The sequence below is a fragment of the Watersipora subatra genome, chromosome 2, assembly GCF_963576615.1.
Source record: "Watersipora subatra chromosome 2, tzWatSuba1.1, whole genome shotgun sequence".
In the NCBI taxonomy this organism is placed as follows: domain Eukaryota; kingdom Metazoa; phylum Bryozoa; class Gymnolaemata; order Cheilostomatida; family Watersiporidae; genus Watersipora; species Watersipora subatra.
Window position 1 is genome coordinate 58,663,658 of NC_088709.1, and position 24,609 is coordinate 58,688,266.

The 24,609-nt window shown below is 32.6% G+C and overlaps 1 protein-coding gene across 1 annotated transcript; it reads right to left on the reverse strand.

Moving 5' to 3' along the window:
* Nucleotides 1–1,192: 1,192 nt before the first annotated feature.
* Nucleotides 1,193–19,300, reverse strand: LOC137388385 (uncharacterized). The gene is made up of 5 exons (XM_068074871.1): nucleotides 19,201–19,300; nucleotides 17,857–17,981; nucleotides 8,943–9,123; nucleotides 1,572–1,774; nucleotides 1,193–1,489 (listed from the first exon to the last, which is right to left on the reverse strand). Exons 1-5 carry the CDS (start codon nucleotides 19,298–19,300, stop codon nucleotides 1,193–1,195), a joined length of 906 nt encoding a protein of 301 aa, XP_067930972.1.
* Between the last annotated feature and the right edge of the window lie 5,309 nt (nucleotides 19,301–24,609).

The window sequence follows — 24,609 nt, forward strand, 5'->3', positions numbered from 1 at the left end:
TAGCATCATTTTGAAAAAAACTCAAAAAATTGGTAAGTTCTTTCATTCAATGAACTGATTTATTTAAGCTCATAAGCTAGGTGTTTATTAAACCCTTTACATTTCAAAACCAACTATATCATAGCAATAAGCTAGCCTCAGCATATCAAACCCGTGTTAGTGCGTGTGGTTTTACTTTGCGATAGACCTCTTTAAAATTCTTTTCTTTGTTTTTAAACTTTGATAACAACAACCAGCTATTAACTTGAGTAATTACGATCGGATCGGGACTATTAGCTTTGCTAAAATAACTGATTAGCACTCATGTGCAAGCTGTACCCATGACCAAAAGTTTTGCTTATGTACCTTACACAAAAAGCATGTACTCTAAATTACTAGACGGAAAGTTTTGCTTCACTAAAAATGTTTAGACGCTAATATCGGCTAGTTCAGAAAAGTTGAGGTTGGAAGACAGTGCGGAAAGTATTGAACAGCCAGAAAAATATGAAATGAGTCAAAACGAAAGCAACAATCAAAATGCAAATGGCCGAGTAAATGATGCAAATATATGTTTTTAAGTGCTAATTTACTTTCTGCTTATATTATGAACATTATTTGTTCATGACAGTTGTGTTAAATATATATCTGTAACATTTGATTGATTGTTATTATTATATAACTTATAAATTTGTTGTTTTATTGCATACCATTTAATAGCATCAATGCCGTTATTTAAATTCAGCTTTCGATGGATCAAGGCTTATTAATCTTCTTCTAGTGCACATAAAAAGCTAGTTTTAGCTGCAAATGATAGCAAATATACCAATAAATGCTATGAGCTCTTGTACAACCTTGTTAAATATGGTTACAAAATGAAAATTAATAATAACTACAATTAGACAATTTTCGTATGTTAACTGCAAGCAAATAATGTGAGCTTGCAAAAAAAACTCTCAACTCTTTAATGTAGATTTATTTGGCAAACTACAACGACTGAGAGGTATGTCATACCAAACTTTTTGTAGCTATGTCCAAAGTCCCAGTTGGCTATTACTAGGTTTAGTGGGCTAAAAGCTTCAGAGCCATATGTGCTCGGTTTTGAAAGATTTTACTCTTTTCACGAGTTATTTTCAAGGTGGTACTATGTTTGAATTTTTTTTAACATTTTCAACATGAACAGTGACTTAAATCTCTGCATACATTAAAATAAAATTTACATAAGCAGATTAAACTTGCCTCTTTTAAGAAGAACCATTGAGCGAATACCACTAGTTTCTGTTTTAATTTCCAACGTCTGTTCGACTTCTGCCTTAGTTCTCTTTTTTTGCTTGATAAGGTCTGTTACGTTCATTCCCTCTACTTGCTTGTTGAGTTGCTCATGAACTTTTTGGAGCTCATGTTCATTTCTTTGTAACGTTGCATCGTGTAAAGAAACCTGGTTTGCTATCTGCTTTGGATATTTTGTCACTTTTTCCTTCATAATCTCAGCCTGCTTTCTGATGTTTGCTATCTAAAACAATTGTGACAAAACATATAACATTGAGCATAAAATTCTTCCTGAAGCACATGAATCTTCAAACATGATAACAAACCTGAGCTTCAGCTGCCAAGTCGATGGCCTCCAACATTTCAGCAAGGTTGTAGGAGTCAGTGAACTTCTGGTGTGCATCTAGATTTGCTAGACGCTCAGTGAAGAAGTCATCAAGGCACTTATCAACTGATATCAAAGATTCATTGTATTCTTTCATAACTTGTTTTGCTGCCGTAACTAGGGAAAGCAATTTGTGCTGACCACCTGTACAATATAGAAATTATCACGTCAGCTGACAATACTCGTTAGTGTCCGTGCATCTGCTTGTACAATAAATTTTCAATTTTTGTTGAACAATAGATCATGTTTTTTTAGTTCAATAGCTGTTACACATCCATCAAAAGTGGTATGTTATTTTGCTTTAATTTAAAAGCTCTCATAAAATAGCCTGAAACATTGTTCTTGAAAGCTTAATACCCTGATATAATGTAATAATTGGCATGGTACATGTATATGTAATTGCATTGTGTATTATAAACATAAATACTTATTCCACAAAGTTTCAAAACTTTAACATACTTCAAAAATAATTTAACTACAAGTTTCAGTTCTGGAATGTCATCAGCCCATGATTCAAAATGATTCTATCCTCACTTTTTATGAACATGTGGTCATTGGTTCACAATATTAATGAGCGCTTATTAGCAAGGTGAAGGCAAATATGGGGTAAGTTTTTAATTTTCCATACAATTATTTTTGCGATAACTTATCACAATTGTACCATTGAAATCTACCATCAAAGCGTAACATACAAATTTTTTCCATAACGAACTGTCATTCACATTATATGTCTTGTTATATATATCTCACCTAATATTTTTTCGGACAACTGATCATGTATAAGTTATAATAAATTTTTCATTTGCTATTATCTGAGAACAAATACTCTTTTAATTGAATCTGTTACTAATTATTCAATGCTAAATCACATCATTGTTTGTAAGTTTTCACACACATTTTAATGTGTGCATTGCAGTGAAGTGTTTATTGAATTATTTTATTTATCCACCTTTTATTGAGTTATTTTTATCATATTGGCAATTTTAGTTCCCATCATAATAAAGCATACTGCACACAGCTCTGATGTTCGTCTTTTATTTTATATATAAAATACATTTGACTTCAAATGAAAACCTGTTTTTAGCTATTAAAAGCATTGCATTCTAGCACAAACACCAAGATAAACCAAAAATATTTGGTTGCTTTAAAAAACTTTGCGAGTTTTAAATATAACCACTATTACTTCTGCTTTCTGCTTAAATGAAGGAAGCGATTTACTATCCCTAAAATTCTCACGCATGTCACTGAGTTTTAGCTTATCCTAGAATATTAACATGCTGAAAAATCAAGCAATAGGTGTTTTGTCAGATTTGCAGGCAAAGTATGTTACGGTGCATGTTAAGTAAAAAAGTTTCTACCTAGTAATAGTGTTTTTTTTATAAAATTTTCTTTTCTGCTGAATGTTTGCTAAAAAGCATAATTGGAAACTTTAAAGCTTATTTAATCAATTTGGACAATAAAATAACAATAAGTGTTTTGGTCCTAAAAACAACGCTCGCAGTTTGATGTGCAGTGAAAGATCATGATGAGGAATAATTATAAGCACAATTATTCCAAGTTGTGGCAAGATGACTGATTGGTTTAGTAGTAGTGCACTTGGCCTAACATCCGTGTGTCCAAATGTATGGGTTTCATGTATGTACTCGTGAGATGCAGTCTTTTTCCTTAATGACCAGATGATAGTATAGAACTGGTTTTTATTATAGTACACATTCAAACTAGTTTAATTTACTAGCTTAAGTTACTCAAATTCATTGGATAAATAAACTTTGCCAATAACAGCTAAATTACCTGCCTATGTTTATAAGCTGTTTTTAATCATGATCAAACGTTCAGCATAAGAGGTAAGGAATGTTTTTCAACAATCTACTTTAGTTAAGCCTCGAGCTTTCAATTATTTGAACCATGCAATGGCCAAAATTAAACAAACACCTTCATTTAAAAGTTAGAATAGTAAATGTTGTGTATTTTGATAAAAATACACAATATTTACTATTCATTATTATTATTTACTATTTTTATTCAAAAATAAAAGATGTGGAATTATACAAAAATTTGTCAAAGGAAGATATTTATTTTACTGAAATATATGTAAAAAAAAGACTCTTAGACAAGAAACATCACAGATTGATATTTGAATGAATTTTACAAAAATAATAACATATGTTTGAAATGTAAAACAGTAAAATCAGGAACTAGCATCAAAATACTTAGAAAGGAATTTTTTTTTAATATGTAAAAAAAGTCCAACATATGGACTAGAAAGGATATCGTAGATCGACATTTGAACATACTTGACAAAAAGAATTGCTTACCTAAAATACATGCATGTAAAAATAATATATTCGAAAGAGTCAAATACTTCAATACAGTAATCATAAAAATAATACAGTAAAATTGCAAACACATGCTTTATCATAGCAAGAGTTGTTGGTTTTGAGAGACACCTTTCCTAACCTAATCTAAAGTTAACTAGAACGCTAAAAGTATGTCAGTAAATAGGAATTCATGGAAAAATATTAGGCTGACAACTTATCTAGCCTAACTTAATTCTATCTGTATTTTCTGGCCTATATATCCTGAAGTGGCTAGGTAACATTTTTCCTAATTATTATGACTGCCCATTTAGTTCTTTTTTATCCCAAATGTTTTCTTGATGTTGGAAAATAATTTGTTAGATGAGCGTATAGACATTAAGGACTAGTGATGGCTATATTCAAATCCATTCTCGGGAATGGTATTTTTATTTCATTGCACAAGCTGTTAAACTTTTTGCTTTTAACAACGTAAAGCCATACTCTTATTTCAGCAAAAGCAACAAAACTCCTAATTACACAAATTAAATAAATGTATTTCATTCTTTAACTATTTAAATATGCAGGTTTGCAATTGAAAAGTAGGGTTGCCAACAAATTTTGATAACTAAACCGTAGATACACTACAGATCCACAATGAGACCAAAAACAATACTGCTGACTCCACATCCAATATTGGACTACTTATACAGACTAGCTGTGCTACCCGGCGTTACCCGGATAATAAAAAGACTTTGGACAGAAAATTGAGTTGCATTTAACATATATAACAACATTTGCCATTCTAACTTTTAAACTACATATCATGAGGGAAATGTTTTGCGTAGTTGAAATAAATTAGGAGAGAAAATAAAAACAACTGTAAATGTTTTCAAACTTTGTCAAACAGCTGTAACTTTCAAACTTCATATCATGAAGATATGATTTTGTGTAGGACAAGATCTTTTCTTCAGAGGCATTAGAAAATGTATAACTTCTGAAAATACACGTATTTAAAAGATTAATAAAAAATATGACAGAATATGGTAGTACTGCATTTCGTGGTTAAAATTTTATTAGAAATTTTATTATATAAATAGATAAAATAGATATAAATAGTGTAAAAGTTTGATAAAACTGTTTTACTCAAAGTTTCATGTAAAGACAATTTTCAGATACAGTAATAACATAGAAGTTAAAATATACTGTTTCACTAACCTAAAATAGATATAAAAAGTGTAAAAGTTTGATAAAACTCTATGACTTACAGTTTCGTGCTGGTGGTAAAATAACATGCACTCGTCGGACACTGGTGATAATTAATGCCTGTTGGTTCTTATATATTATTATAACCAAATAATTCAAAGTAAGCTAAACTGTTAAAGTCATTATAGATAATTTTGAAGGTTGAAATTTAGAGAGCATGAATTTACTTAAATGGCAGCAAGATGAGATAAGACCTCGTTTGTTGTTAAGACTAGCCATTTCTGGTTTGCATAGGATGTAATTCTTCTCAACGATACAAAGGTTGCACACATATTTCTCATTATAGTTTGCAGTGGCATTGGTGATTATTCGCCAGTCGATGTTGTATTCGATGTCGTTGTCTTTAAGCTGCCAAACATATTTGCTGAGTTCAGTTGCCAGCCTTTTACTTTGGTGCCTAAAAGATGTGGTATGATTGCTATACCTTGTTTTGAATGTGGTCGATGTTAGGCCGGTGTAAGTTTCGATTGAATTGTTGGATCTGATAGTAGCCTGATAGATAATATTATGAGCCATGCAGTCACCGCCCCATGGGCAATCGGTTTTGGTTCTACAGCTGCACGTTTTTGTGGTTGTGTTTTCAGTTGGTGTTTGTTGTTTGTGTAGTAGTTTGCTGTTGTGGCTGTTTATGATGGAAGCAACGTTCGACATGCAGCTGTAGCTCAGTTTGATGGTATTGTGGTTAAATATTTTCTTTAAAACAGATTGATCGTTAAATTCTCCGTCTAAAATTCTGAAAAATCTGTTTCCGATATTATTGGCCAGATTACTGCTGTACGGGGATTGAACCATGTGATGTTCCGGCATCGGGTGGTTATGTTCTGCTTAGGTGTTCTAGGTTGGAATGTCAATATGTGTTTATGTTGACTTTCATAAATACACTTCTTTTGTATATATACTGTATATATATATATATTTCTCAAAGTATGTAAATGTATGTAAATATGAAAGAGCAAGGAATAACTGATACTTGTAATGTTACACAATAAGGCTTACCGTGAATCTTACAGATAATCTAACAGATAATCTTACAGAGAATCTAACAGATAATCTTACAGATAATCTTACAGATAATCTAACAGTAATCTTACAAATGTTTGTAGTAAAATGTGAAGTTTATTAAAAATTACTAATTGGTTAAGGTTAGAAGGCACCCTCAAAATAGTATTTTTTTCCAAAAGAAATTATTTTCAAGAAAAAACATGTTTCCTATATAGTTCGAGTGTGCTCTTTCCATTGCTGCCACTAAAAAGTATGTCAAACCACTTTAAAACACTTATAACTTAGACTGAATGTTGGCCACTTCCAGAGACAATTTGCCCGAGATATTGATCGCTGCCGGGGGTACGTAGAAACAAGGCAGCTGAACCTGTGGTAATTGCTGCTAGGAAGGCAAACAGAAGGTCAGCTGCACCAGATGATAATACATATTTAAGTGGAGGGTTTTAAAAGGGTATGAGACAATCCATCTGCCCATAACTGTAAAGAAATCATCCGTCTTCTTTTCCCAAACTTTAGGACAGGTTTTCTCATTATTGGCTTTTTGTCAGTGTTTTCAATCTTTAACACGCTGTCATTTTGTCAATTTTAAAGATGTCGACTTGAAATGTTGTATGGCTAATCCTTGAAACCTAACTGATGTTTTTATGGCCTCAGAATTTTTCTTCTCTGGGAACGGGGTCCAACCCACGATCCAAACTCCAACTTGATTTTGCATATATGACTTTTTGTCTCTTTTTACCTGAATAAAAAGTGTAATTGAAAATTCTGCTCCCATATTGTCATGATATACACTGTTTGGCACTATGATAACCACTAATAAAGTGGGTGCAGTTAGACTTTCATCCAAATATTTTGCATGAGAAATGTGACATCGAAACTACATTATAATTCATAAAATGAACAAACCAAGTATACCATTAGATTTGCCTCAAAAAACTACACCAGAATATGACATTTGTAAGTTTGTAACACTATATATAGATGGGGGTCTCTCCGAGGGTGCCTTCTAACCTTAAGTTTAGAAGGAAAGATGTGAAAGCTAATACACAAAGTGAGCATTGATAGGAACATACAAACAAAAATGTTTTGATTTGAATTAAAAGAAATTACGTAAAAATATTTTTTAAACAAACAAAATCTTGGTTCGTATTTAATGATCGTGGAGCGCAAGGTACCAAATCAGAATCTAAAAAACATAATGTAGCTGGGAAAAAGTCTTCTGAGCAACTGGAATAAATTAGTAGCAAAACCAAATGTAGATTTAAAATAAATAGCAAGTATGCAAACTACGAAATGTCGACGCAGCGTATATATTTTGGTAAGGTATATAATCAGTACAAAAATCGCCAAATTTTAAGTTCGAGATAAACTCTTAGCTTTAACGGAAAAAGACGAAACAAACATCGCGTTGCATATACTTAGGTCTCAAAAGAGTTCAATGTAAATGTCCGCGCGAGAAGAATTGGCCTTGACCCCAGATATGGTAATTGAACCTTATGAAAAATAACTTTCAACAGGGGCGTTGTAACACATGGCCATATCGATAAAATAATCAATGTGCGCTATAGCTATATCTATATCTAGACGCAAACACCAACACTTAGAAATACATACATGTATACAGATAGAACATATGATGATATTTTGTACGGGCAATATTGCACTTAAACGTGGAAAAGTCGTTCAGCAAGGACTCAAAGAAGTAACATTTCGGTAATTCTTTTTTCTGTTTAGTGCCATGACGTTCTTATCCGATTTAAATCAATCCACCATCAATGTTCATAAAAAAGGAATCAAAAATGAAAATACTATTAACTTAGGATTTTCATGACGTTATCAATCTGAGTTTTTAAATTTTTTTTTAGAATTTCCTGAAAAGATATTATAACCCTTAAAGTGGAAAACAATTCATTAAACTAAGGAAATTTTTTAAAAGTTAGAGCCCTGCTTCTTGGACCCCTGGAATGATGTCTCGCACCCCCTGGGGCTGCGAGCACCTCTGTGCTCTAGATATAAAAGGGTTATATAGCTTTAAAACAAAAAAAATGATAACGGTTGCCAACATTACTGCTGGTATAAGACTAGTAGTTTAGAGACCATTGTTAGCAAATTAAATTTTGTAGTTCAAGTCCTGAACAAGCCACTAGTAGCAGTAAGATTAAAATCTAACTTTTAGTTACTACTTCTGTAATCTTTGCAAATAAAGTTTTTAAAAAGCTAAGCTTTTTTCTCTATGACGTATTAACACTGCCTTCAATCTGATGCAGATTGCATCATAATGAATGAAGCCTTTGGCTAATGTGAGGACAAACACAAATGTTCTTTCATTTGCTGGCAGAGTTATAGATTAATTTATTCAACTTGCTGATTTTTTTCAGGTGATTGTCTACACTGAACCATTTCTTAGCGACAGATTGAAAATTTTTGGAAACATTTAGATCTATCTTCATTTTTTTTATATACATATAGTTACAATTATCAGATTTTGCTAAACGATGGTCTTTACTTCAAAAACACTCAGAATTGTAAAACGCTAGATTGTTCAATATAGATGCAAGTTTTGAAGGCACTAATTTTGAAGTTTATAAGCAACTGCCCTTAATATTTTCATGAAGTTGTATCAAATTAACAGAGTAATCTATATTGATGACTTTTTAAAGGCTTCTCATGCAGAATGCTAAGCCATCTGCACTTTAAGACTTGCTATCAGATCAAATCAACAAGTAACTCAAAACTGCTATAAAACTTACCAAATTGATAGCATTGTTCTGAGAGAGGACATTCATCACACATGATGGCATCACACTCAGTACATACTAGAGTTATCATCTCTCCGTGCGATTTGCAGGTAGCTTTTTCATATTTCTGTGGAAACTTACAATATTCCTCAAATGGAATATAGGTGTGCTCAGGCACAAATATGTCATGAGCCTGCAATAAAAAACCAACAGACACCGATAAATATTCATAAATCAGAATGAAATTTACATGTACCTTTGAACTATTTTAATGGTAACAGTACAATATTAATTATATTAATAATTTACTATCATTATATCATTATGTTATTATCACTAACTTACTATCACTATATATTTTCTATATAAATCTCAAAGTCAGTCGTCATTCAGTCTATCCAGCAATAGCTATTAAAATCTAGGGAGGAAAGATGTGCTTTATGCTGGATTTGATCTTGGAACTTCCCTTTCACAAAACGATTATTTAACTAATTAAGCTATGCGAGATGCAATGGATTCATTAAGTGATGTGAGTCGTTATCTTAGTTAACATACTCATAGAACTCTGCACTACGCACGGCACTCTGCGTTACACAACACCACGAAAGCTTGCTCTCACGGCTCTTATTAGTAAGTTTAGCAATACGGATACAGTTCACCCTCGAGATACTATGTTAATTCGTTCCGAGGCTGGCATCGTATGGCAAAAAAATTGTATGTCTTGGTATAGAAACAATTGTAATTATACAATGAAAAAAAAACGGTAAAAATCGTCCAAAATTTTATAAAAATGCTGTACATATTGAAAATTAGTAACAAAATAGTATGTTAACTTTAGTAACTATAGTTACCTATAATAGCTGCATTGTGTTAAGTGCATCTAGTGATTATAATCTGCAATACTGTAAAATTTTAATCTGTGTACAAAATGCAGATCATACGGTAACAAGTTCTTACCTTCAAAAGGTACGCATAACATAAACGTTGAATTAACTTCAAATAAGTTTAGCTTGCCAAACTCACCCTTAAAACCAAGTTTTAGTATGTATTTTGAACTATTTTAATGAATTTCAACTGTTATCACAAAATTGTATCCTTCATAAGTTTCTGTCTTCACTTTCATTACAAAATTTAGCGTGTCTGTTTGAAACCTTTTTCAACAAGAATTCAATAAGGCTGATCGAGAGCGGCCTCTCACACACATGACCATTTATTAGCTACCGAAAAAAAAAAAGAAATTTTATTTACTATACAGGACGTACATACCTTCGGAGTAACGTGACTTTAGCTGGTATATTGTAGCGAATAAAGCAGAGAGGAGGCAAATGGGTATAAATGCTAATTATGTTGCTGTACACTTGAAGATTAATTTAATACGCAATAAAATGGAATTTTTAGCAGGCTAAAGAAGGTTGTCTAGTCCTGTCCAATTTTTCTTCTGGTTTAAAAGAAAAAAATGCTGGTGCAATGCAGAAAACTGCTTGCTAGCTAGCTAACGCTTGTAGAAGGATCCAGAAAAGGTGCTACAATAGTTTTTCTTGAATGGAATTTGCACAAGAATCAATGTAACCATAAGTAAAAAGTTTGTACGTATTTATACCCTAGAAGAAAGAGCTTTAACTTTTAACAAGTTTCAGAAAGTAATGTAAATGCGTCAATTATCTTGAGTAGTTAGTTATATGAGTTACATATATTCACGTAAGAGATAACAAGCCTACCTGCAAAGACATGGTTAAACAAGAAAATAAAACAAAATCAAAAGGAAACAAAAATAAAATGAATAAAATATGGAAAACATGCCACACAAGAGATAAATTATATCTACTAGAAATTCCACTGTCATACAGCCCACGACCAAAGTGATATTGGAAAAAAGAAAGGGTACTGATGGTTGAAAAATGCAATATTAGCAGTCAAATAGGATAACTGCAATGGTAGCTGTAATGTACTGAGTGTGGGTGTTAGAGGTGGAACGAGACACGAGACGTCTCGAGTATCGACCTGTCTCGTCTCGTATCGGTCTCGTCTCGACTTAACTATTTCAAAACTCGAGACAGGAAATAGAACTAAAGCGCCTGCGCACGGTTGTTAAAACATGGTTTCTTACGGTAGCAACAACTCCATATATTGTAATGGATTGCGGGCAACTGCTTTTAAAGTTATACCTGGTCCGTTACTACCTGTTGCTACTGATTATGTTGGCCACTGAGTCTAATCATGTAGTCCGGACAACGGCCCTGTTATTTTTTAGTTCGGTTCTGTGTCCTTAAAACAGATACCGGGTAGTATCAATTACTCTTCGGATAATCCAATTTAATAAATAACACTTTTGCGGGTAAAATGTCTGTATTTTATCGTATCGTGTCTAAACACCAACTGCCATTCATAAAATTTGGGCCTCTTTTACGTATATACTACCAATCGCGGGTAAAACTTGCCCGGACACGGAGAAACGAACGAAAGGCCGTGTCGACCATAGGCCGTGTTCGGTTAACAATGACGTTTTGTTAGCTCAATATAAGAATATACATGTGCATGTATACAGTAATTAATATAATTTATGAGTACAATTTAAATATAATTCACATACTACAGCTAATACACAAACAAAACTTAACATTAATGAAACGATAAGAATGAAAGTGTTATCGTGTGTTCTTTTAGTTGCGGTATTTCTTTGTAGAGCGACGGCTATCGGTTTCATTACACATTACATTAAAAAGTAAGAACTATTCAATAGATGGTAAAATGTACATGTACAAAGCAATATGTTTATAATAATTATGATCAATCAAGCTCAAAATTCTTAGAATATATAACTTCGGTATTTTAGAGCTGTTTGTGTCACTTTTGTTTACAAAAACTACATGCATATCACTATTAAAATGTTGTATTTAAATCGTTTACACCAGGTGAAAATTCAATTTAAAAAGAGTTTTATTAATTTTATATATACCAAGTAGCTAGTACTTGTGTAGTGAAATCATCACCAAATGCTCATTATTTTACTGTCTCGTGTCTCGAGTCTCGAATTTTTACAAGACAGTGTCTCGAGTCTCGTCTCGAGCTTAAAAAACCTGTCTCGTTCCACCTCTAGTGGGTGTTATTATATACAACAAATAGCAATAATGACTACATACAACAAATAGCAATAATGAAAGGAAAATATTATATGTTTATATCTCTCCTCCTGCAAAAAGAGAAATGCAATATCAACCAATATAGGAAGCAAAATACACTGATATAGATTTTTAGAAAATCTGTATTACGTAGCCATTGTTCTGTAGTTATCCAAACCTATAATTAATTATTGTAATAATCTCATAAGAACTGTTAAAAAATATCATCGTCATTTCATTTACTTATACTTCGTTGGACATCAGTTAGAATACGAAAGTACTCAAATGTGTCAGCAAATGAAATTGAAAATGAAAAAATTGAAATCGACAAGAATGAAACGATTTCTGTAATCCTATGTTAATTGTCGAAACCTTGGGAACAATGCTATAGACTGGTGAAAAGTACATGTTTTTTTTCGTGAAATGCGCAAGACTTTATCGTTCTATTCTCTGTTTCTCGGCGTTTCAATTTCCGGTCCTAACTTTTATTAAACCAAGTTTTTCAAGCGTTTTGTGGCGATTTTCGTCCTAATAAATCTGTCTATTTATGTATAATCCGATCAGATGGGTTAGTTTTAAGAATTTGCGGTAACCTTTCAAAGGCTTGGTAACATATTTAAATAGGTTTATATGCGTTTTGTATCATTATTATACTTAAACGATTTTAATGAAAAATAATTAAATTTGTTGATAGGATTTCGTTGCAAGGGTTTGGTGACAGCCGTTAACGGATAATTTTTCGGGAGTTGTGTGCACATGTGCATTTATCATAATTCTCCCAATCAATCGTTTCACTCTTGTTTGGTCATGTGATTATATATGCATTGTTTTAATGTACCAGTCCACATCAGTAAATTAAACACTTGAAATATTTCTGCCAGTGTAAGGTCTTCTGTATCTTCTACTTCCTCGCCTCTACTAAATGGTTGCTCCTTTTGAATGCTGATCGCGTGCATGACCTAGCTCCTTCAAATCTTTAGTCGGAAGCTCTTTCTTGTGCTTGCTTTAATGGAGTTCTTGTTTAAATAATAATTGCAAATGCTGATTGGTTGCGATCATATTCCTTGACAATGTTAATAATACGGGTGCTTTCTTATTTACGACATCCAACCTCGTTGACATAGAAATCATTTTCATTCGTTTTGTAACGCTTGTATCGGTCTCCGATTCCATACCTAACAAATTAAATGTATATGCTTGTAGTTATATACGTATACTAACTTGAAAGTTTATAGTAAAAGTTATAATAACCCTACAAATGAATATTTGCTCTCGCTTATGTATTTTACACAAAATTTTCCACGTGGAAAGCTGACATGAAAAAAATCGATCATTGTGTCTCTTCTAAACGTTCTGAAAATGTTTTCGGCAAACTATATTTTGGTGTTGTTTTTATTTTGACGTGTGTTATAAGCACACCGACCGCCAAATTTTAACTCGGACGAAACTTTTCTTAAAATCGAACGGTAAAATAAAATTTGTATAACGAGGTGAAGATATCACAATGTTTGACTTCGTAAGGTGAAAAAATCGTATATCAGGATGCACTGTACTAGTTTACTTAAATTAATTGATGGCAATGTGTCAGGCTAATGGCAAGTAGCAGGCCATTACATTACATGCCACTGTTTATAAGCTATTTTTTAATACTCGGGCACCGCCTGACATTTGACTAGTAGTTATATTACACATTATATTGTGTCATATTTTCTTATACTATATTATACATTCTATTATATATTATATAATTATGAGTATATCATAATATTGCTATAATTATATAATAAACCTATTATTACTATATTAATATTGAAAAAGATTTACTCAAGCAAAATCAACTTTTGATAATTTTGTCAGTATAAAATTTTATTAGAATCTCCAAACGTTAAAGCATGAGAAAATGTGAGCACTATCATTCAAATTGCTTTCGATGTCTATGAAAAGACAAATAAAGCAGTTTATAACAGACAAGATATAAAAACTGAGAAAACCATGAGTGTTGTTATAATCAATAGTTATGTATTATCTGTAGATTATTACAATAATGTTACTGCTGTGTTTGCTGTTTAGCTCATTAGACTTGTACCGGATACTGAATGTTATTTCTATCAACTGTGGCTGCCTGTTTGTTTTGATTGTATGTCATCATCATGCCATCATCATCATTGTAAGACTTTATATGCTAATGTCTTATTGTAATAAAGTCAGTTATACACACGCACCTAACGAAGCAAGAGATTTGCCTTTAAAGTTAGTTGCACTGCACCATAGCACCAATACATCAAGGCTGAAGTATTAACAAATGCTAGTTAAGTACAACAGTTACCAAGAGCTATACTTGTAAATTAGTTATACACCAAGAGCTATACTTGTACATTAGTTATACACCAAGAGTTATACTTGTAAATTAGTTATACACCAAGAGCTATACTTGTAAATTAGTTATACACCAAGAGCTATACTTGTAAATTAGTTATACACCAAGAGCTATACTGGTACATTAGTTATATACCAAGAGCTATACTTGTACATTAGTTATACACTATGATTTGATGGCATGAAAAATCCACAAGTTTGCACTATCCACAAGTCACCTGAAAAATGGAAACGACAAAAATCCGCAAGTCAAGTGAATTGACTTACTGGTGAGTTTTTACTAATTGTTTCATGCTAGCGAAAGATAGAAATGACAGTTGTAAATTATGCACAAGTAAATGCTGGTTAAGATTCTCCATTTTAAACAATTTTCACGCGTCTGTCATTTCTATTTTAATAACGCTATGTTGGCCTTAACTGTAAAAATAATTTCAAAACATGGCATCAGAATAACCATGCAAAAAAGAAATGTATTGTTGGATCAATTGTTCATCATAAAAGCTTGCTGCTAAGCATGGTAAAAGTGCGCTGCTATTACTTTTAGAGTACAATTTGCTAACTTTTTGTAACAAAACACCCCATGAAACAAATCTTTAAAACAAATTGAAAATGACCATTGAAACAGTTATTGTATGGTAATTTAATGCACTCACGATTGTAAATCCATGTCATCCACATACTGAAACATAGTCATTAAGTTGTGGCAAACCTTAACCAAGACCTACATTTTTGACAATAATTTTGAATGAATGCTCTTAGTTTGAAGATTGATTTCATGTTTCTGACGAAATTCAACCAGCTAAATATTATCAAAAACAGAGGCAGCGTCTGCTGGTCATGGTCATAAGAGATAAGTTACAGACTTTTGTTCTTTGGGTAGCGTTACTTACTAGTAAACTTACTTGGATAGTGTTAGCGTTAGGCCTACACTATAAAAAACCATGACATGGGGAAATTCCTATTACTAAAGTATCTATAATTAAATAAGTGTCATCTGTGAGAAGGTTTTGGGGCTTACTCAGATCCATAAATTTGAAGTTATTTTGACCCCTTATTTTCGATGATTCACCAATTGACTCATAAATGTTTACAATAAAAGTAGCACTCAATATATATGTCTGTGATATGACAAACTGTAGATTACAGGAGGCGACAAACATTAAATATTTATAAAGAACTTAATTTAATGAGGAACTCATACAAAAATTTAGTAGGGTTTATAAAAGTAGTAATTTATTAGGGTTTATTTTTATTTTTAAATAGTTTGCAATTGTTTTTGTTATCTGAAGTGATCTGACTGCCTGGATGTTTCAAGATTAAAATCAGCAAAACAAAATTCAATTATAAGGTCTATAATTGCAAAGAAACTAAAGGGAACAGCAACATGTGACGCTGCAACTTGAAAGCAATAGCCGATATCAACTACAGCGAGGATAGCAACAAGCGATGCCATTACACATGTTTTTTTTAACGTTTTAACCACTATTATGTTTTATTAATTTTAATTTTGAAACATCCCGGCAGACATGATATCTCAAACATCAAAAACAATCGCAAGTGATAGAAAAATATTGATACTTTCTGATGAAATCTACAAAAGTCTTGTGTAAGTTCATGTTTAAAGTTTTATAGTGAGGCATTGAGAGACACCCTTACTCTTTGCCAACAGGGTTGGACAAAACCACCGTTTTTATGAAAAAAACCAGGATTTTTTGGTTTAAACCGGTTTTTATGGTTTGAACCGGTTTTTATGGTTTTTATGATTTTACCAAGGTTTTTGCGATTTTAAGTCTAATTAACATCACTTACTATAGCTGCATGATTGAGTATTGAACATACATATGTGAAATCATCTGTTAAAGATGGTACTGTGGGAGTTATGGGGAAAAAGAAAGAGTATAGAAATTTCGGAATGAGTCTTTAATCAAACATGATTGATGGAATACAGAGCAAAAATCTTTTCAAATAAAGTGAATATTTTACATACTGCTCTAGGCCTATGTATAAGTAGGAATTTTAATCTAAGTGATCAGTCATGTAGTAGTGTAGAGCAGAGCATAATGCAGATGCATTGCTAGTGTTTGAAGCAGTGGCAGATGACTCAACTTCTATCACCTGAATACTAGCATCACTGTCTAAATTGGTGTTGTCAGCTTGACATTTTGCTACGTGAGCTTTAAGCCTATCTGCGTGACCTTGCGTTACGACAGCACAACTTTTACATTTTGCCTTAGAACCTTTGCCTTTTACAGTTCGAGTGAAAAGCTGCCAAACGGGATCCTGTTTGCGAGGCATGTTGGAAATTTGAGGCAGAATTTTTCAAAACACAAAAGCCTTGGTAAGCTGAATTCTAACAATCCAACTACTTTGGCTTGTGTCCAATAAATGAAATATTAGTTTGCAAACTTAAAGCTTTTGCCCAAAAAGATTTTATTGTTTTAATTTCTAATTATAAGTAATCCTTTCTCACTGGGAAGATTTGAGAAAGTATTCATTCATTATTAGAGACGATGATTGGAATAATATATTTCACATGATTTTTATATTTCATCATTAAAGAGACCATTATATCACTTGATAAAGCAATTGAAAAAAAATTCATTAATTCATTGTTGTTCTATGATTTCATGTAGTTGAAACTTGAGCTCAGCCATCCCTTTTCTACTGTGTCATAAATAAACTTCCACAGCTGATAATTACATATAATTGCATTTCTACTGCACATGAACCACTAGGAGTTTAAAATAATATGTTTTCCACAAAAAATAATGGGAAAACCGAAATAACCATAAAAACAGGATTTTTCAGTTGGTGTAAACCTGGTTTAAACTGCTTGGTATAAACCATTGGTTTAAACCAAGCCAACCATGTTTGAAAATAAAGCCTCCTTGACTCCACCACTATACAGCCTATCATGCACTCAATTATTCCACAAACTATCGTAACTATTCTATAATTATTAGGGATGCTTGATCCAGAACCCAATTGTCACCTGCACACCTCCTCTACATGTACTTAATGCACATATCACCTTCTTTTAAACGACCTAGAAGCATCTCAACTGTTTTAAAAAACAATGTAGCAATTATTGATAAATAGTTTTAAACATTGGTATGCTAATGTCCCAATGAAAAACTTAAAATGTTAGCATGCTCACTTACTGCAACTTGCCACAAAAACTATACAAAGAGACTCACATGCTGATAGTTGCCACACAAATCAGTAAAATAGTGCTCACTTGCTGAAGCTTGTCACATAAACCATTCAAAGAGACTCACATGCTGATACTTGCCACATAAATCAGTAAAATAGTGCTCACCTGCTGAAGCTTGTCACATAAACCATTCAAAGAGACTCACATGCTGATGCTTGCCACACAAATCAGTAAAATAGTGCTCACTTGCTGGAGCTTGTCTCACAGACAAACCTACCTCCTTGTGCTTGCTACACATTCGCGTATTACAGTCTGTACAAAAGCAAACAGATTCCTCTGGGCAGTTTAATGAACACTGATGTTTAGAAATGGAAATATCACTTGTCCCAGCCATTGTCTTTTCTGTCAATAAAGAATGTAACAATCAACAATAAAATTAACTCTGTAGGCAGTGTCATTAACATCATAAAAATGATGCAAGTCATACACACCAATAAAAAATAATTTAGCATGCTCTCGCTTACTGTTGTAATTATACATTCACATAGACTGGTAAACTGCGACAAAATGCAATAGGAATATGCATCCTTACTACAGTTATGTTATGGTCCAGAAAATCTAAAATTCCATACTCGACTAAAAGTACAAAAAACGTTTCCTATTGCTGTGAAATTTGAACTGCAAAGAGCGTATTATGTGGTTGAAAGCTCAGCAAGTGATATCAATAATATCTTTGTAAATAAGATAAAAAGATGACATATTATCAACCATATCAAAAAATATATCAATTATTAACCTGTGCACTCTATGATGTCACAAATGCATAGCTTTTATGGAGACCAGCAGACACGTAATGACTTAGTAAACTTTTTTGAAAGAAATTGTTTGAACTAGTCTGTTGTTTGTTTGCTACAGCAGTTAGTTGTAGCTGCTTAAATACATTAGCAATGGTTATGAGACGTCTTATGTCAAGGTTGTATTTTTGAGAGGTCAAGGACAAACAAACCATGGGTGCTCAAACTAAGTTGCTACTTATGGCTTGCCCTTTATGCACATTACACCAGTTACTCAACAGCTTTTATTATTACTGCATCAATCTATGGTACAACAATTTCCTGGCTGCCTTTGTATTCACTCTGTGACGGAGGACCTCAACACAACATACGCAAACCTTCTACAATGTAGAGATTACACGTGAATTTAACACTTGGTAGTCAACTATTGAGTAATACCATACCATCCACCGTAATTCTTCCACAATCGCATGGGTTCTGCAATTGGAAACCAACTACCATATGCAGGCCCCATGGGCTTCTCCTGTATACAGAGAATCTGGCAGAATTCAATATCAACTCCTAAAGAGCCACTTTATAGACAATATCTCAGAATATTCTCACACTCTTGTTGATAACTCAGCAGATTTAAGATCTGCAGCTGCAAAGTTGCTGATTCAAAATAATCTAAGATATTCTGCATGTGAAAGTGAGTTTATTATAAGCATCAGACAGGCGAGTGGACAAATTTTTACAATAAAACTTCATATCGTATTTTCAAAACTGACGATTGATCGAGTTTTAATGTTTTAGTTTAGTAAAAGCTTAGGCGTAGTTTTGCAACTCACGGCTGTTGATGTCCACATCTGCTTCATCAGCTAAATCAGCTCTCTGCTCTATCCTTACTAATGATGAACTACCCAATGCATTCCTACAACATCGTGTCATGGCTCACTGACTTCAGAGGGGAATTCCCTTTGCAATAAAAGAGTGATGACTCTCAACCAGCAATTACTGCAGCGTACTCAAGCTATGAAGTTGCGGGTGCGTTGAAGGGTGCGTGCTTGTTTGCGTGTGTGTGCATGTGTGTGTTTGAGTGTGTTTTGTTTCACTACTACATAGTGTTTTTTCACTATCCAAAGATGCCTTGGTTTAGATTACTCCGGTAAGTTAATCAAATCCTGTCTGTTATTTGATTGTCATTAACCATTAACTTTCCAAAGTTTTCAAGCTGCAAAGAATTTTAAAATGGCAACAAAAGCTAGATAAATACCAAAGTTTCCATTCTTTGAAGCAGTTCAACTGTATCAAGTTTGATCATAGGAGTTGCAGATAAAGTGTAGTTCTGTTCAAACAGTTTACAATCAGTTTATAATGACTTTTTTGTAAAATCTGTAGAAAAATATTAAATGTGGAAAACACTTGTCTATGGAAGTTATTCATCTAAATTGCTCGTAAGAGTGAAATATTTAAAGAAATTGTTTGAGTGCTATTCAGTTTTCATGATAGGGAAACATAATACTATATAAAATACTAATGTTTAAAAAGCACAACATAAAATTGAATCAATTGAAAATGTGACCTATTTAATATTCAGTGAAGCAAACAAGCTAGAATATTTTTTGTAATTGGAAATTTACGCAAATGGTTTGCCATCACATTTGGCCCCATATTTATAAAATATAGGGCCCAAACTGGGTCATCCTATATTTATAAAATATAGGATGACCCAGTAAACCATGTAGACGACCAAGTATAAGACAAAGAGAAAAGTAGGTGAAAAGATAGAACTCATTTAATCGTAATGTCATAATCCTAAAAAGAAGATTACGACATCACGATTAACTGATTCATAGGCCAGCTAAGAAATATTTCCACTGTGAATATTTAAAGTTTATTAGATATTTTGTAAACATATAATGCTCAATCACCGGTTGTTAATTTTCTTTGATTCTTAGCCATTGCAGATTTGCAGAAATGCGAAAATTGCACTCAAAAGGGTTAAAGATGCTGCTATCCATATCTACTCTATCAGCCTTTCTAAAAGTCAACTACACAATGCATTCACAATACACCGGGTCACTGTTAGCTAACTTCTGAAGTTGAATTCTCTTGGATTGGGGTAAGAGATGTACGAACCCCAAAATGCAATTACTGCAGCTGATTCAAATCGAGAAGTTGCCTTAGCTTTGAAGCAATCAGACTGGTAAGGCTTTTTGCTTTCAGCTTGTGAACTTTTAAGATATTTACATATACCTTGTTTATGTTAATGAAATAATTTGCTTTGGTGGCAGCTAATGTCATCATCCTTATACTGCCTTTTTACTGTTTAAAGCCTGCTTTGGTTTAAACCACTTTTGCATATTAGTTAATTTATGTGTGTTATCTGAAAGTGATGATTTTTAAAAACTCGGTCGATTGTAACACATCAACGTAAAATAAACTTTTCTCACAAGGTCTGAGCTGCAAATAATTTTAGAAATTGTTTCAAAGCTACAAAAATTTAGGTATGGAAAGCTATTTGAGCAGACCTTTTTCCCGTAAAACATCACAACCAATCAAATTTGAGTACAGTAGCTGCAGTCTAATTGCAACTATGTTAAAAAAAAATATAATTGGTTGATAGATTTTAGCAAAATTAAAAAAACTACGAAATGCAAAAATGCTTGGTAAATACCAGTAGCATCCTATCTAACTATTGAAGCTGTTTATATAATTCACTAAAAATAGTGAAGTGCATTTTTAAGTCATATCGTTTGTGGACTATTCGACTTTCATGATAGTAAAACATAATGTTATATGATTTATAGATATGTTTGAAAACGACAACATAAGTTGGAATTAGTTTGAAATATTAACTTGTTTACTTTTGAGCCAGACCAAAAAATTGTAATGCTGCATTAATGAAAATTTACACATATATATATTGCCATTACTGGATTTATCCAACCTTTTTTGCTATTTATAGAAAATTCTTTCTTAGAAAATTTTCAGAATCTGAGTGTATCAAAATCCGGTATTTAGGAATTCAAAAAAGCTAATAGACAATCACCTTCTAGCTTAGACAAAAGCTTAAGGCAGGTAAAAATTAGCGAACTGGCCATTTTTTGTTACATATTTTCTTATAAGCATTTTATGTTTGGCTTATTTTCTGCAAGCACAGGCTGTGCATATTTTTCAGAGCCTTTGTTGTAATGCAAGCTTGGTTGTAGGCTCCTGAGCATGTTGGTAACCTCAACGACTAAAAACACCCAGAGTAATTTAGGGTTAACCCTTTCAGGAACTGAACCCTTACTGGTTATTTCCAGGTCAGGTATTCCAGACCACTATGTCACATTTCAGATATTACCATTCCATTGGTGAAACAACTTACTGATGTGTTTTTTCAACATAATTATGTTCTTGTAGATTAAAACTCTGTCTACTTATTATTTATATTGTGTCAGCACCCTGATTTTGATAACCCTAACCTTTGTCTAAAGTTTGCTGAAATTGTTTTAAGTTCAATAAAGTTACAGTATTGCTAAATATTTTGCTTGTCTTTTCGTTTTTATTGGTCTCAAACTTTTGTATGTTTTTTTATCATTTGTAGATTATTCTGTAATTTAGTTTTTTTTAATGTGGTTAAAATTTGTCCGTTTTAAATCTTTCTTATAATTAGTATCGTATAACTATTTGAAAGACCCTTTTTCTAGCTAGTCGTGAGTATTGTTTAATCCGTATTGTAACCGTATTTAGTTGGCCTGACTTTCAATCAGTTCTTAAGAAATGTTCGTTAATGTCTCTTGTGCTCCTCTGCAGGATGAAGCTGTTAAAAAAATTGAAATGATTTGAAAGTACACAATAATGCTCATGTTTATCATCAGATTCTTTTTTAAGAGGCCAGCTATGGCAGCAATTCTCTACAAAAGTACTGTGTGTAATAGAGCAGACAACTCCAACAAGATATTGTTGCTATTGCGCTTTCAAGAGTATAGTTATATTTTTTATCTCAAGTTTTGCCAATTTGCTACTGTTATCACAAGTTGTCAATTAAGCTGGGAAATCATAGAATTATAGAGGCTGCAATAAAGTTGTACCTAGCTACAAGTAATTTTTGTGAATTAATGGCAATTGGTGTGTTGTCATTATGCAAACATAATACTTTTTTGTTGACATAAAGATAGATAGATGCACGCAAGCTAGTGGTAAAACAAATGCACTATGGCAGCGTTTGGTAATAACCATTGTGACAAGAAACTCAAATCAGCGTTTCTACCAGCGTATACCTGGTCATGTCACAGATTTGAACAATGCTACTTAATATGGACCACTATTAAGCTTTAAATGTTTTGTAAGTGGCATACAGTCATTCTTAAAAAACCTATTATTTCCTGTTGTTATAAAATAACTTGTTTTTAATGCAATAAGACAATACCATTATTTTTTTTATTAAAATTGTTTGAGCTGTCAGAAATCTATTCATATCACTCTGACTAAAATCTAAAATAAAATTTTCTGATTGGGTAACAAAGAAGTTGGTTGGTATGTAAAATGACTTGCCTGCTCTAAAAACTTAGCAAGTTCAACTGTATACAATGGCAAGACAACTCCCACAATTTAGACGTACCAAACCATTCTTTCTTCCATTTATGTCTTCCAATTGTGGCTTTTAAAAACTCGCTAGTAAACTTTTGTCATGTTACTGAACAACAATTACAAGCCTCAACTTGACGTGATGTTTAATAATTGCCTACATTACGTTCTACAAATAATCATTGTCAGCATTCTTAGCTTTGGCATTGCTCAGTGCTACTTGCTCTTTAGAGAGGTAAGAATTTTATATAGCTATTAGTTACAAGATTTCCAACATTTAAACTAAAACAGCTAGTAAAAATTGTTTCCTTCATACTAATATTGGAAGAGAGAAACATATTATTAGCGTAAAACTAACTGACGTCATCCTAGAAATAAACATCTTTTATTACAAACTTTCAGCCGGGTTAAAAGTTTGTAAAAATTCTAGCATACAGTACTTGTATTAGGCACTATATTAAACCAATTCCTTAGGTCTTGCTGTTTTCAACTCAACATTCTCAAAAAAGATAAATATCGGATACGCGCCGAAACAAGCCGGGAAAAGCAAAATTTATAATCAAATATGATCAGATATATCAGGCCTGCTGTGTAGGTAAACATTTTATATTAGCTGATAAAATCTTTAGTTTACAATCCATAACTGACTGATGGAAACTTTACATAATATCCATAAATAGACTCGCTTGATTGTAATGCTGCAAATTTCTATTTCCAGTTTGAGTTGATTGGGCTAGCAACTGCTAGCTTCATTGATTTTACCAAAAACAGTATTTTCTACAGTAGTATCATTTTAGTTGACATATATATGACCACCATTTATATAATGATTTTTGAATTATCAAAACATTTACTTGCAACTATGTAAGTACTACAGTAAAGTTACATGCTGAAAGCATTCACAAGTTAACTCACTTCTATACACCGACTATTAACCTTTCTGACATACAGTTAAAAATCGTATATAATGTTGAACTGTATAGCTTACTAGACTAATATCCCTTTTAAACATATTTGCAAGTACATACAAGTGAATCCGTAGAACTTTTTTTATTGCCCACCCATATAAAAAATTGTTTTTACTCAAACAATCATAGTTTGAGTAGGCAAGGGGCACCAAGTATTGTTTTTCACGTTTGATCCAATTGGTGAACTGCAATTAGTAGTTCGATGATGCACAATCAGACTAATCTTGATGACCGACATTGTTTGACACTTAGATTTTACCTATATACATCCTCAATTCAGGATAGGCAGTGCTTTTTGGACTTCAGTGAATAACTCGTAGCTTATGATTGCTTAACAATTTTTCTATCAGAGCAATGAGATATTTTTTTCAAATAGTTTGAAATTCCCTTGCTCTGGATTATATGAATAAACTCTGAGGTTTTTTTGAAAATTAGCAGGTAAAGAGCAGTTTAAAAATGAACAGTTTGTGTCAATGATGAGTTAGTAAACTGTTACCTTAGCATTGTAGTGCAACAAAAATGTAGATAATTCTATTGTTAAAATTGAAGATTATTCAATTTTCGATGTTATAAAATACTACATGAGAGAAGCATGATTAGATAATGGAATTTATTCCATGAATAGCCAAACACCCAGCGTTGCATGAGTATTGAAATAATTATTTAATGTATTTGAGTAACTTACCTGGAAAGCTAGAAACTTACTAAAACCTT